The sequence below is a fragment of the Coregonus clupeaformis genome, chromosome 9 (genome assembly GCF_020615455.1).
Source record: "Coregonus clupeaformis isolate EN_2021a chromosome 9, ASM2061545v1, whole genome shotgun sequence".
NCBI lineage: Eukaryota > Metazoa > Chordata > Actinopteri > Salmoniformes > Salmonidae > Coregonus > Coregonus clupeaformis.
The window spans coordinates 18,777,775-18,793,682 of NC_059200.1; the positions used below are offsets into that span (position 1 = coordinate 18,777,775).

General features: G+C 45.0%; 1 protein-coding gene across 5 annotated transcripts in view; it reads right to left on the reverse strand.

The window, feature by feature from the left end:
- LOC121573421 (semaphorin-4D) overlaps positions 1-15,908 on the reverse strand; it is an 86,402-nt gene that overhangs the window by 60,843 nt on the left and 9,651 nt on the right. For 3 of the 5 annotated variants that reach the window (XM_041885386.2, XM_041885390.2, XM_041885387.2), the window contains one exon: positions 8,658-8,768. In XM_041885386.2, coding sequence (XP_041741320.1) covers positions 8,658-8,695 — 38 coding nt within the window. In that variant the 5' untranslated portion in view covers positions 8,696-8,768. Of the gene's footprint in view, positions 1-8,657; positions 8,769-13,169; positions 13,260-13,850; positions 13,942-15,908 lie in introns of those variants that run through there. The other 2 variants (XM_041885388.2, XM_041885389.2) reach the window with 2 other exon arrangements.

Consider the following 15,908-nt stretch of genomic DNA (forward strand, 5'->3'; position numbering starts at 1 on the left):
CTGATCAGAGCTGCATGAATCTTAAGTAGTCCCATGTTGAGGGGGTCTTTGTTCCCGGACCACTGACGGGGGACACTCTCCCACTTTTCTCTTCACTTCCTTTTGGCAGGAACATTTATCATTCTTCCAAAACGAACAATTGCGCTACAACACTGACCAGCACAGGCAGAACAATGAACTACTAAATCTGGGGCCTCCGTCACCCCCGACGCTGGTTGCTAAGATACCTTTGATCCGCCGGACAGCTTGTCAACAAGCTCATCACTTACTTCCTGAACTCAAAACCATGACAAAGTTCATTCTGCACGCATGTAGAAGTACAGACAGACTTACACTACCAGTCAAAAGTTTGGACACGCCTACTCATTCAAGGGGTTTTCTTTATTTTTATATTTTAGAATAATACTATGAAATAACACATACGGAATCATGTAGTAACCATTGAGAAAGGCGTCGCTGACTGAGTGCACACTGCACGGCTCCAGTAATGTTAAACGTATTGTTCTATTGACCTTTATCGCATCAATGCAGGCAATTTATCGCAATCTGGATTTTTGACAAGGTGGTGCCGACAAACCCGGTCGATCTGTTTCTAGCTCCAAGCCAACTTTGCAGTATTTTCCTTTTTTTTGTGTCATTTCTTACATTATTTGCTCAGAACGTTTCCAGTATTATTACCTACAGCCGAAAATACTTTTGGACATTAAATTGGCGGTCATTCGACTTCCCTGGCCTGGATCCCGCTTGACCATTGTTCCTCTCCCTTCCGGGGAAGGCTACAAGGCACTCCCACGCCCTCCCTTCGGCAAATCAGATCATGCCTCCATCCTGCTCCTCCCCGCCCATAGGCAAAAACTTAAGCAGGAAGCACCTATGGTAAAAACAGTTACAGTGGCTTGCGGACGTACCCCCCTTGGCATTTTTCCTATTTTGTTGCCTTACAACCTGGAATTAAAATTGATTTTATGGGGGTTTGTATCATTTGATTTACACAACATGCCTACCACTTTGAAGATGCAAAATAGATTTTATTGTGAAACAAACAAGAAATAAGACAAAAAAACAGAAAACTTGAGCGTGCATAACTATTCACCCCTCCAAAGTCAATACTTTGTAGAGCCACGTTTTGCAGCAATTACAGCTGCAAGTCTCTTGGGGTATGTCTCTATAAGCTTGGCACATCTAGCCACTGCTCCAGCTCTTTCAAGTTGGATGTTTCCGCTGGTGTACAGCAATCTTTAAGTCATACCACAGATTCTCAATTGAATTGAGGTCTGGGCTTTGACTAGGCCATTCCAAGACATTTAAATGTTTCCCCTTAAACCACTCAAGTGTTGCTTTAGCAGTATGCTTAGGGTCATTGTCTTGCTGGAAGGTGAACCTCTGTCCCAGTCTCAAATCTCTGGAAGACTGAAACAGGTTTCCCCTCAAGAATATCCCTGTATTTAGCACCATCCATCATTCCTTCAATTCTGGCCAGTTTCTCAGTCCCTGCCGATGAAAAACATCCCCACAGCATGATGCTGCCGCCACCATGCTTCACTGTGGGGATGGTGTTCTCGGGGTGATGAGAGGTGTTGGGTTTGCGCCAGACATAGCGTTTCCCTTGATGGCCAAAAAGCTCAATTTCAGTCTCATCTGACCAGAGTACCAGAGTTTGGGGAGTCTCCCACATTGCTTTTGGCGAACACCAAACGTGTTTGCTTATTTTTTTCTCTAAGCAATGGCTTTTTTTCTGGCCACTCTTTCGCAAAGCCCAGCTCTGTGGAGTGTATGGCTTAAAGTGGTCCTATGGACAGATACTCCAATCTCCGCTGTGGAGCTTTGCAGCTCCTTCAGGGTTATCTTTGGTCTCTTTGTTGCCTCGCTGATTAATGCCCTCGTTGCCTGGTCTGTGGGTTTTGGTGGGCGGCCCTCTCTTGGCAGGTTTGTTGCGGTGCCATGTTCTTTAAATTTTTTAAATAATGGATTTAATGCATGCTCCGTGGGATGTTCAAAGTTTGATATTTTTTTTATAACCCAACCCTGATCTGTATTTTTTTATTATTTTTTTATTATAATAATATGCCATTTAGCAGACGCTTTTATCCAAAGCGACTTACAGTCATGCGTGCATACATTTTTACGTATGGGTGGTCCCGGGGATCGAACCCACTACCCTGGAGTTATAAGCACCATGCTCTACCAATTGAGCTACAGAGGACCACAACTCCACAACTTTGTCCCTGACCTGTTTGGAGAGCTCCTTGGTCTTCATGGTGCCGCTTGCTTGGTGGTGCCGCTTGCTTAGTGGTGTTGCAGACTCTGGGGCTTTTCAGAACAGGTGTATATATACACTGAGATCATGTGACAGATCATGTGACACTTAGATTGCACACAGGTGGCCTTTATTTAACTAATTATGTGACTTCTGAAGGTAATTGGTTGCACCAGATCTTATTTAGGGGCTTCATAGCAAAGGGGGTGAATACATATGCATGCACCACTTTTCAGTTATTTATTATTTTGAATTTTCTGAAACAAGTTATTTTTTACATTTCACTTCACCAATTTGGACTTTTTTGTGTATGTCCATTACATGAAATCCAAATAAAAATCCATTAAAATTACAGGTTGTAATGCAACAAAATAGGAAAAATGCCAAGGCACTGTAAACGTTGGTCTGACCAATCGGAATCTGTGCTTCAAGACTGTTTTGATCACGCGGACTGGAAAATGTTCCGGGTCTCCCCTGGAAATAGTGTTGATGTATACACTGACTCGGTTCATCAGGAAGTGCATAGAGGATGTTACTCCTACTGTGACAATTAGAACTTATCCATTGTATGCAAAACTGAAAGCGCAAACCACCGCATTTAACCACGGCAAAGTGACTGGGAACATGGACGTGTACAAACAGACCAGCTATGACCTCCGTAAGGCAATCAGAGGCAAAACGATAGTACAAGGACAATGTCATTCGCATGAGAAAGAAGACAGAGATATCGTGGACGTAGGTCGAGGTGCCTTGTAAGGATCCGACGGCGAGCGAGTTAACTGCCTCTTCCATCAATCCTATTAGCCAATGTTCAATCATTTGACAACAAATTGGATGACCTAAGACTAAGGTTATCCTACCAACGGGACATTAAAAACGAATATATCTTATGTTTCACCGAGTCGTGGCTGAACGACGACATGGATAACATATAGCTAGCGGGCTATACGCTACATCGGCAGGATAGAACGGCTGACTCCGGTAAGACAAGGGGTGGCGGTCTGTGTATATTTGTAAACAACAGCTGTTGCACAAAATCTAATATTAAGGAAGTCTCAAGGTTTTGCTCGCCTGAGGTAGAGTATCTGTAGACTACACTATTTACCAAGAGAGTTTTCATCTATATTTTTTGTAGCTGTCCATCTACCACCACAAACCGATTCTGGCACTAAGATTGCTTATGGCCTTATACAGCTCATTGAGTGCAAACAGGAAAACGCTCATCCAGAGGCAGCGCTCCTAGTGGCCGGGGACTTTAATGCAGGGAAACTAAATCCGTTCTACCTAATTTCTATCAGCATGTTAAATGTGCAACCAGAGGAAAAACAACTCTAGACCACCTTCACTCCACACACAGAGACGCATACAAATCTGACCATAACTCTATCCTCCTGATTCCTGCTTATAAGCAAAAACTAAAGCAGGAAGTACCAGTGACTCGTTCAATTAAAAAGTGGTCAGATGACGCAGATGCTAACCTACAGGACTGTTTTGCTAGCACAGACTGGAATATGTTCCGGGATTCTTCAGATAGCATTGAGGAGTACACCACATCAGTCACTGGCTTCATCAATAAGTGCATCGATGACGTCTTCCCCACAGTGACCGTACGTACATACCCCAACCAGAAGCCATGGATTACAGGCAACATCCGCACTGAGCTAAAAGGGTAGAGCTGCCGCTTTCAAGGAGCGGGATTCTAAACCGGAAGCTTATAAGAAATCACGCTATGCCCTCCGACGAACCATCAAACAGGCAAAGAGTCAATACAGGACTAAGATTGAATCGTACTACACCGGCTCTGACGCTCGTCGGATGTGGCAGGGCTTGAAAACTATTAGACTACAAAGGGAAGCACAGCCGCGAACTGCCCAGTGACACAAGCCTACCAGACGAGCTAAATCACTTCTATGCTCGCTTCGAGGCAAGCAACACTGAAGCATGCATGAGAGCACCAGCTGTTCCGGACGACTATGTGATCACGCTCTCCGTAGCCGATGTGAGTAAGACTTTTAAGCAGGTCAACATTCACAAGGCCGCAGGGCCAGACGGATTACCAGGACGTGTACTCCGAGCAGGTGCTGACCAACTGGCAAGTGTCTTCACTGACATTTTTAACATGTCCCTGACTGAGTCTGTAATACCAACATGTTTCAAGCAGACCACCATAGTCCCTGTGCCCAAGGACACTAAGGTATCCTGCCTAAATGACTACAGACCCATTGCACTCACGTCTGTAGCCATGAAGTGCTTTGAAAGGCTGGTCACGGCTCACATCAACACCATTATCCCAGAAATCCTAGACCCACTCCAATTTGCATACCGCCCCAACAGATCCACAGATGATGCAATCTCTATTGCACTCCACACTGCCCTTTCCCATCTGGAAAAGAGGAACACCTACGTGAGAATGCTATTAATTGACTACAGCTCAGCGTTCAACACCATAGTGCCCTCAAAGCTCATCACAAAGCTAACGATCCTGGGACTAAACACCTCCCTCTGCAACTGGATCCTGGACTACCTGACGGGCCGCCCCCAGGTGGTAAGGGTAGGTAACAACACATCTGCCACGCTGATCCTCAACACGGGGGCCCCTCAGGGGTGCATGCTCAGTCCCCTCCTGTACTCCCTGTTCACCCATGACTGCATGGCCAGGCATGACTCCAACACCATCATTAAGTTTGCCGATGACACAACAGTGGTAGGCCTGATCACCGACAACGATGAGACAGCCTATAGGGAGAAGGTTAGAGACCTGGCCGTGTGGTGCCAGGATAACAAACTCTCCCTCAACGTGATCAAGACAAAGGAGATGATTGTGGACTACAGGAAAAGAAAGAGGACTGAGCACGCCCCCATTCTCATTGACAGGGCTGTAGTGGAACAGGTTGAGAGCTTCAAGTTCCTTGGTGTCCACATCACCAAACAACTATCATGGTCCAAACACACCAAGACAGTCGTGAAGAGGTCACGACAAAACCTATTCCCCCTCAGGAGACTGAAAAGATTTGGCATGGGTCCTCAGATCCTCAAAAAGTTATACAGCTGCACTACCGAGAGCATCCTGACTGATTGCATCACCGCCTGGTATGGCAACTGCTCGGCCTCCGACCACAAGGCACTACAGAGGGTAGTGCGTACGGCCCAGTACATCACTGGGGCCAAGCTTCCTGCCATACAGGACCTCTATACCAGGCGGTGTCAGAGGAAGGCCCTCAAAATTGTCAGACACCCTAGTCATAGACTGTTCTCTCTGCTACCGCACAGCAAGCGGTACCGGAGCGCCAAGTCTAGAGCCAAAAGGCTTCTCAACAGCTTCTACCCCCAAGCCATAAGACTCCTGAACAGCTAATCATGGCTCCCAGACTATTTGCACTGCCCCACCACCCCCACCCCATCTTTTTACGCTGCTGCTGCTACTCTGTTAATTATTTATGCTTAGTCACTTTAACTCTACCCACATGTACATATGACCTCAATTACCTTGACTAGCCGGTGCCCCCGCACATTGACTCTGTACCGGTACCCCCCTGTATTTAGCCTCCCTACTGTTATTTTATTTTACTGCTGCTCTTTAGCTATTTGCTTTTATTTTCTATTTTTCTTTAATTCATACTTTTTTCTTTTACATTTTTCTTTCAAAAAACTGCATTGTTGGTTAAGGGCTTGTAAGTTAGCATTTCACTGTAATGTCTACACCTGCTGTATTCGGCGCATGTGGCAAATACATTTTGATTTTATTTGATGTGGAGTCGCAATGAATTGGCTCAGAAATAAGACATGTGGCAGGGACTCCAGACAATCACGGGTTATAAAGGGAAAGCCAGCCACGTCGGACACAGACGCCTCGTTCCCGGACAAGCTAAACACCTTCTTCGCCCGCTTCGTGGAAAATACAGAGCCGCTGAAGTGTTGCCCCCGCTGCTCACGAGGAATGTGTGCTCCCGATCTCCGTGGCCGACGTGAGTAAAACACTCGCAAAGCTGTCTGACCAGACGGCATCCTAAGCCGCGTTCTCAAAGCAACTGTAGTTCAGGAACAATGGGAAAGTAATTCTGCTTTTAAAGTTGATAAACTTGTAACCTTACTTTTGAGAAATTGGCCCTTGAATGTTTTGGTACACCTACTGGAGATCTCTTCTTTGTCTACACCTATTCAGCATCGGTCACACCCTCTTAAGCCTTAGCCCCACCCAGGTAGTGTAGTAAACAACCAAAGATTAAGACTAAAAGTGGTGAAAGTAGTAGCTTACAATAAGGAAAAACTCCAGGTAAAAATACACTTTAGCTAGTCCTTGGCCTATATCCTAATCTGACTTTGAAAGTGTCCAGAAAAATGATCTACTGTAGGGATACATACTGTAGGGATACATACTGTATATCCCTAACAAGAGAGATGTCTAAAATGTTAGACTAAGATGACATAGTATCAAAATGATTGTGCAATATAGCTACAGTACGATTAGGTAAGAGGCAGATGTTTGCAACAGGGTAGTTGGTTAAAACTCTAGAGGGAAAAATTAGTGTCAGACGCCCAAGTGACACTACTGACCACCAGAAACGTGACAAGGTAGCGTTGCATTGCCTCCGTTTCAACATAGAGTATTACATAGGCTACAGAGAAACTCCAGCATTCCAATGGAAAAGAACAGGCGAGCCAGCAGCAACAGCAAACATAACAAATGAGCAGGATGCCAATGAGACCCCATCGAGAATCACATACGTCTTCTGGGAGAAAACAGAAAGAACGTTTATACCAGGCTGGTTTAGTGCTGGATCACATGGGGTGGAGGTTATACCAGGCTGGTTTAGTGCTGGACCACATGGGGTGGAGGTTATACCAGGCTGGTTTAGTGCTGGATCACATGGGGTGGAGGTTATACCAGGCTGGGTTAGTGCTAGATCACATGGGGTGGAGGTTATACCAGGCTGGTTTAGTGCTGGACCACATGGGGTGGAGGTTATACCAGGCTGGGTTAGTGCTGGATCACATGGGGTGGAGGTTATACCAGGCTGGGTTAGTGCTAGATCACATGGGGTGGAGGTTATACCAGGCTGGTTTAGTGCTAGATCACATGGGGTGGAGGTTATACCAGGCTGGTTTAGTGCTGGATCACATGGGGTGGAGGTTATACCAGGCTGGTTTAGTGCTGGATCACATGGGGTGGAGGTTATACCAGGCTGGTTTAGTGCTGGATCACATGGGGTGGAGGTTATACCAGGCTGGTTTAGTGCTGGATCACATGGGGTGGAGGTTATACCAGGCTGGGTTAGTGCTGGATCACATGGGGTGGAGGTTATACCAGGCTGGGTTAGTGCTGGATCACATGGGGTGGAGGTTATACCAGGCTGGGTTAGTGCTGGATCACATGGGGTGGAGGTTATACCAGGCTGGGTTAGTGTTAGATCACATGGGGTGGAGATTATACCAGGCTGGGTTAGTGTTAGATCACATGGGGTGGAGGTTATACCAGGCTGGGTTAGTGCTGGATCACATGGGGTGGAGGTTATACCAGGCTGGTTTAGTGCTGGACCACATGGGGTGGAGGTTATACCAGGCTGGGTTAGTGCTGGATCACATGGGGTGGAGGTTATACCAGGCTGGGTTAGTGCTGGATCACATGGGGTGGAGGTTATACCAGGCTGGGTTAGTGCTGGATCACATGGGGTGGAGGTTATACCAGGCTGGGTTAGTGCTGGATCACATGGGGTGGAGGTTATACCAGGCTGGTTTAGTGCTGGATCACATGGGGTGGAGGTTATACCAGGCTGGGTTAGTGCTGGATCACATGGGGTGGAGGTTATACCAGGCTGGTTTAGTGCTGGATCACATGGGGGTGGAGGTTATACCAGGCTGGGTTAGTGCTGGATCACATGGGGTGGAGGTTATACCAGGCTGGGTTAGTGCTGGATCACATGGGGTGGAGGTTATACCAGGCTGGGTTAGTGCTGGATCACATGGGGTGGAGGTTATACCAGGCTGGGTTAGTGCTGGATCACATGGGGTGGAGGTTATACCAGGCTGGGCTAGTGCTGGATCACATGGGGTGGAGGTTATACCAGGCTGGGTTAGTGTTGGATCACATGGGGTGGAGGTTATACCAGGCTGGGTTAGTGCTAATTTCCTCTGTACCTCCACCCCATGTGATCTAGCACTAACCCAGCCTGGTATAACCTCCACCCCATGTGATCTAGCACTAACCTTATACCAGCCCCCTCTTTGTCTTTCTGCCTCTTGGCATGCAAAGCCTTGCATGGGCGGGGAGAGCGTAATAAAAAGGCACACTAACATGATGACGACATCCTCTTACTTCATCCAAGACAACAAAACAGGCATGAGAGAAGACAGTGGAAGCTTTCTAGTAACGTTCATACAGACAATAGGAACAACAACTTACTTGTCTGTCATGGCTTCAACTAGCGAATATTGATTCATGAAACTGCTTTTTCTGTCTTGCACAGTAGCTGGAAACAGGGGAGTGAAGGATGGGATGGTTTACATCACAGATCTGTGAAGGGAGAGAAGAGGTAAACAGAAGAGATGAGGGGGGAGGAAAAGAGGATAGGAATATTGAGTTCAATATGAAACAATGAATCGTCAATGGCTTTACATGTATGTCATTACAGCATTTATAAAATGCTACTTGATGACATGGAACTCACAATACCCTATCTTTTCATGAAAAATCCACAGATATCCTTAACTAGGGAACCTAAAATGCCCTTTAAAAATGGCTCAGTAGGTCTTTCCCTTGCTTGTTATGGACACCAAGCTTCTCTGGACCACTTATTTTAACAAGAACACAACACAACACCCTGTGTTTGAGCACAAAAAACATTTGAACAGGCTGGGGATAACTTGCAGTCATGCCCGACTTGCTCACAATTAGCAAAGGCAAGGATTGGTCTTCACCAACTTTGTGGGGGATACAGTTGCCATGGCTACCAGCGGAGCTGAAGCCGCCAAGCATAAATTGTGTTTCTAGCACCGAGTAATCCACCAGGCAACCAGACGGCTGGAAAGAGTGGTCTAGGATATACTTCAGGGCATAAATTGCCAAAACGTTTCACTAAATCAAATTTCACCACAACAAAAATGTGATTACGTGATGAAAATGCATTACACCATCCAGTGTACATGCTGTTGCTACGGTTGCATCAATGTTAACAGTCATCACGTGGTGCAGTATGTAGGCACTTGACTACAGAACACAATGCATTTCTTTATGCATGCCAATGATGCCATTGTTTTTCTAAATAAAAAAGACACCTATAGTATCGTTATGAGGTAAAATGTGTTCATATATTATTTACAACTGCAGTAGTAAAAAAAATGCATAAATCATTATGCAGAGCACATTCTCTAATCCTATAATAGAGCTTATCCTGCAATAGAGCTCTGATATTACAAAGTAATGAGAACCTGCTAAATTTTGGATTTTCATTAGGATGTTCATGGCAACGTTTTAATTTGGAATTCTCCATTTGCCACGCGCTTAGCCTTTCTGTGATCTCTAGGCTGTGTCCTCACTGCCCAGTAACGCATCAGCCCAAAAAATACAATAAACAATTGGCCATAAATCTATTAGTTTATCTTTACATAACATATTAAAAATGGCAACACATCATTAGCTAAATAGATTGTGCCCATCCACATGTCAACACACATAGGGGGAAAAACATCCAACACCCATCCAGCTCTGGAGCGGGAATAGACAGAGAATCAGCTAGATGGGTTTGTGCTCTTTTAGCCTACAAAACAGGGCCTGGCTACTGCAGTTTTTCAGCAAGTAGACAAACTTACAATAGGCCTTTGCACTGCTCCTCTGACATTACTCGGCAATCACCCACAAGATAAGATATTTTCACCACCTAATCAAAAACAAAAATGTTAAAAAGCCGTAATGGGTTTAGGTCTGCTGGTGCGGATACCATAACAGAGAAGCTCCAGGGGATAAAAGTGTTATATTGGGGCTGATCAAGGATCAGGTCCTCCCGGTCCATAATAATCGGATTCATTATGACCTAATGCCGGGCATACAGTACACGATTTCACCACGTTTTCGCCGTCCCAGACAGATTTTCGCAATCATGGTGAAATCCTATGACCTTAGGCTAGGATCAGTATGTCGGGACTGGGGTATTTTGAGTGGGTCAAGGAAGCACAGATGATGGCTGTGCCCCTTCTCCAGACCCCTGTCAGATGTCCCGATCATTTTCTGACATGTCAGAAATGTTGGTTTTGCATCTTGTAGTTGAAGCAGTGCTACAACTTAATTGGACAAGGACTACTGCCAGTAGCCAATGAGCGCTCAGCATGTGAGACCAAGACAATGACGGCGAACAGGAAAGCAACAACACGCAGGTTGTCACTAGTTACCACAGCCACTAAGTCAACATTGGCTATGTCGTAAACATAAATGACATTTTTGGGGGTCTTAATTTAAGATTAAAGGTTAGGCGTAAGGTTAGCAGTGTGGTTAAGGTTAGTTTTAAAATCTGATTTTAAGAAGATAAAAGTTGTAGAAATAGGTGGTGTTTAGCCATAATTAACGAGATTGGTGGAGCTGTGGGGAGAATGCAGCTTCCTTTTCAATATTAAACGTTTTCACCTCCAAACCCTACTGTAGAATACAAATCCATATTGTCCACGCCATATTCTGCGCCTCCGAGAAACACAAGGCAGGATCAACTAGGAAATAATCATGTAAATGTGAGTACCCACGTCCTGGGGTTGAGGATGGACGGAATTAAAAGACAACAACAAAACAAATTCGAGCACGTCCAAGTTGTTACGATTTTAGAGGTTGTGTATGCATAAAAAAGGCTACATTGATCCTACTCAGAGGCTTGATAAATACAGACCCAGACAGCCTCTAGCTGTGGGGGAAACCATCCTGGCTAGGCTGTCTGTCGTCTAGAGTTCCTGTCTGCCTCCCTCCACCTCGTTAGTGAGTTCAGGATGTCTGATGATGCCCTGGGACATGGCTTGAGATTAGATTCCTATGGCGTTCCAAATTAACAGCCATGTCTTAGGGCAAGCAGTCTGCTTCCAGTCCCCTCGGTGCTCCTCCTCGTCAACAGGCCCTCTCTATAACATAAGGCAGCAGAATGACTGACATTCTTCATCTAGGTCTATGCTCTTGGTCCTACCTCTATAGATCAGTAAAGTTCAAATCTTCTCTGAAATATACAGGCCTCCTTTTCGTCTTTAGATCCCCCCCATAAGCAATTGTTCATTCAATTCTTCTGTGAAAAATGTAAGAAAATTAACATTGACGTGTGCCTGCCAACATTTGTATGGGTCTCTTGGGCAGGCGGATTAGGCTACCCCAGAATGTGTGGGGCGATAACATGTGTGGCAACCACTCTTTTCTCCAGTATATGTCCATTTCCTACTGCCCATAATGGAATGGTTTGAAATAAGCAGAGATTGCAGAGGGTTTTCCACAATGCAGTTGGTCATGACCCAATTGTCGAAGTGCTCAGTGCTGCAGACACCATGGAAAAATGGCAAGCATTGCAGTTTGCCTTGCGCAGAGGAAATTCCTTTAAAGCATGTCCAAGGGGAAAAAACAACTGTCAAAAGGGTAGGCCTGTGGAATTTCAAGAATATCTTGACATTTGCATAGATGAATGCGTAAATTAGTTTCAGGTATTATAAAGCTTCCAAGGGACTTGGAAGTCAATTCAGTTTTCCTTTACCTTAGTTCAACCATGATCTAGGTGATAGAATGTTTTCAATTTTACAAAGACCTGTCCAATAGAATTCATGAGGCTCAACAAGAAACGTGAACTTCACTACCACAGCAGGAATTCATAAAAAAGCAGTATCTAAAATTGTTCATTCATAAAACAAAAAAAAAGGGGACTTAACCTATTTCTGTGATAAACAGACAAAAGAAAACTGTTGAAAAATATCATCCTTGCCTTTTCCACTCAGTACATGTAGGATTCAATGGAAAAGAATGAGGTGGTGTCAAATCACACATCACTTGATCCTTGTGATGTTTAGAGATGGAACATGAATGACAAAAGGCTGCATGGCTATCTGTTCTGTGCTACCACTGCTATTTTGGGGAATCGAGAGCTCTGAGGCACGAGCCCAGAGTCTTTGAAGTGCAGCGATAGCACTTGAAAATACATTAACTGGCTTTGATCTTGTGAAGCAAGGCAACACCGACTGGGCTGGCTGCTGGAGCGTAGCCTATACCAGGCAGTCGCTGAAAGAACTGCTGAGCTCACAAGCAAACGAAAGAAGTGTCCCCATGCCCAATAATGGGGTGGAAAACCAGCATCTCTACAGGGAGAGACCACAAGTACCAGCTTCCTTGTCAGGGTAGATTTATGACACAGCGAGTAGCTTCCCAACCTTTTCCCAAGTCCTGCTGTAACAAAACTTCAAAAAGGAATAGGTCACTTTAGCAAATAATCTCATCTATATAGCCTGGTAGAGGAAGGATATTAGTTACGCTATTTTCTTTTAGAGCATGTAGAAATTCACCCCTTGCAGATCTAACTACCGGTAAATCAATTATCAATAAGCTAATTTAAAAAGTAATAAATATTATTTTTTAAATGAAGAGTATAAGATTCTCCTAAAGGCACCTTCAGAGTCAAGTGGAATATCTCACCACCGATAGTACAGTAGTGCTGCACAGTTTTAAAATCAAAGGCAGGCACCAGGAGATTTCACTAGAAACAAAAACAATGAATAATTTAACATCCAGACAGACAAAATATGTAAAAAATACTAAATCCATATGTATAAGCTTACTTCAAATGTGGAGAGTACTAGTACACCTCCAAAGACAAACTAATAAAGAGTTATTGGTCACATTATGCTGCTTCAGTCCAGTGTCTGTTGTCCCATGCAAGTCCTGGTAGTATTTATGATAAGGGACTCTTACCAAGCTCTGTAGCCCAGTCAGAAGCTCCTCCAGCTGGGGAGAGTAGTAGTTGGAGGTGGCTCCACTCTTCACAACCCTCTACCAAGATATTAGCATGACCACTGACACCACTGCTGACCATGACAAAGAGAAAAAATACGAGCAACCACCAGAGGTAGTAGTCAGTAGTCACCTCCTCTTTCCAGAGGCAGTCGTCACCTCCTCTTTCCAGAGGCAGTCGTCACCTCCTCTTTCCAGAGGCAGTCGTCACCTCCTCTTTCCAGAGGCAGTAGTCAGTCGTCACCTCCTCTTTCCAGAGGCAGTAGTCAGTCGTCACCTCCTCTTTCCAGAGGCAGTCGTCAGTCGTCACCTCCTCTTTCCAGAGGCAGTCGTCAGTCGTCACCTCCTCTCTCCAGAGGTAGTAGTCGCCTCCTCCTCTTTCCAGAGGTAGTAGTCGCCTCCTCTTTCCAGAGGTAGTAGTCAGTCGTCACCTCCTCTTTCCAGAGGCAGTAGTCAGTCGTCACCTCCTCTTTCCAGAGGCAGTAGTCAGTCGTCACCTCCTCTTTCCAGAGGCAGTAGTCAGTAGTCACCTTCTCCTTCCAGCCATACCGCTCTCCTTCCTTCTCTTCAGCAACAATAAATTATTAAACCCAGTCTGTCCAAAAATGCGACAGAAATAAGAAATGGAGGGGAAACACTCACCATCCATCCATCCATCCATCCACGGAGAGTAGAGCAGCCTTGCCTCTTTGGCAGCCCTGCTCAAACAATAGGAGTAGCTAGTGGACTTGTCTGCCTGCCTTCTCTCTGTCAAGGCAGTCAAGCAGTGTGGAGCGATAGCGCTGAAATCTCTCTCGCCTCTAGAACAATTCCAGGAGGAGCAGGAGGGGGAAGAGGAGGGGTTTGGGGTTCCTCTGAGTGAGTGTCTATTGTTTAAAAGGGTCGTTTAGCGATCCTTAGCAGGCAGGGTGAATAGGGATCAGTATTCCAGCTGCCCTCTTTCAACAGTAAATCCTGTTGTAACCCAAGGTGCTCTGGTGCTGCCACAGTGAGAGAGAGACAGGAGGACTGGGGACCATTTCCATCCTCAGGGCATTGTATTGGGGACCCTTCACACATTGCAGCTCTGAGACCCTTCACACACACCATTACTTTACATACGCCATACTCTACACACACACTCTTGCATCAAGATTTCCTCATTACTTTTTATTTTTTTCGACTTTGTGTGTGTGAGTGCCATTGACGGTATTAACTGTAAAATACCATATTTGGAGGAGGATTTGTTTTTTGGGGGGAAGTATTACATTTTACAGATGTTGGAATCTGAGACCACACCATGCAAATTCAAAGCAATTAACCAACTGTTGTGATAGAAACAACTGATAATAGATAACGGGAAGAACAAAATCTAATCCACAATTTCACAGTGGCTAGCGTCTACCTGCGTGAGTAGAACATGTGTTCTACTGTGTATGGTAACGGTGTGGACGTCAGCTGCAAAGAGCGGTGGACATCCCAGTGACAGAATGTACTGTATGTAGACCACTCCACTTTTCTCTTTCAGCCACGCTGGAACTCTCTCTGGGAACCTTTTCAAAAACACTAGGCTGTCAATAGCACTGTTCTTCACTGAGCCTTCCATGTCTCCCCTCTACCCTCCGTGATCTCCACCCTCTTGGCTTCAGCTGTTGGATCTTGGAGACTTTTCATCCATTCTGAGTTCTGTTTTTCCTTTGGGAAGGGGGCCAGGAGTTGCCAGGACAACCATAAATACTCTTGGAAATGGAAACCATTGGTTACACTGACTGAAGGCATTTGTAAGACTGAATGTTGCAATAATGGCCATAAAGTATAACACATGACAGCTGGGTTTCTTTTGCATCAAGCGGTTTTACACTGATGTAGGCTACCTCACGTCAATGGTATTCACAGCATTTCAGTTTGATCCTCCTTGGCATATACCTAAAGGCTCAATTTAGACTAATACGCTTTTGCTTTCCCCTCCTCTTCAATCATTCTGGTATGATGAGCACAAAGCCTAAACCACCATAATGTTTTGATGCTCCATTGATCCTGGACAATTCACGTCACATGCATGGAAGTCACCGAGGCGATTTCATAGCAATATTTTAGATTTTCTAAAGTCGCTAAGACATGGCAATTGACAAGTGAATTTGAGCCTAGATGAGAAATCAGGAGTCGCAGTGCTGAAACGAGATCTGCCTCAACTCCTCCATATAAGTTGGCAGTTCTTATAGTAGCAACTGAACAGCGCAACTTCTCAAATAAAACGAGTCTTACATAAATCATACTGTACGTCAATACGAGAGCTCCATGCCAATAGAAACAAAGAAACTTGTATTATCTTTTTTTGTGTGTGAAGAAAGCAGCTGTGCAGGAAACAGAGCTCAATCTTCAATATGTAGCTTCTTATCATTTGATATGAAATCATATTTCTGCTAAATTGCAAGACAAACAGTAAAAAGGAATATTGAAGGATTCTGGAATGCAATGCAACACACATTATTCCCTGAAGGTTCCTACAACAATGTCATTGTGTCTGTTGCTAGGAGCAGATGCTCCTCATGTTTCTGTTCCAATAGGAAATGATTCAAGCCTGGGGATGTTGGGGTGTGGCAGAGGGGGGAGGTTGAGTGGGTTGCTCGCTCCAGAAGAAGCGGAACTACCCTCATAATCCTGTCGGAATGCAACATATTACCTAAAAACAGCTACAGTAGGTCCTCATGTTGCTCAGGT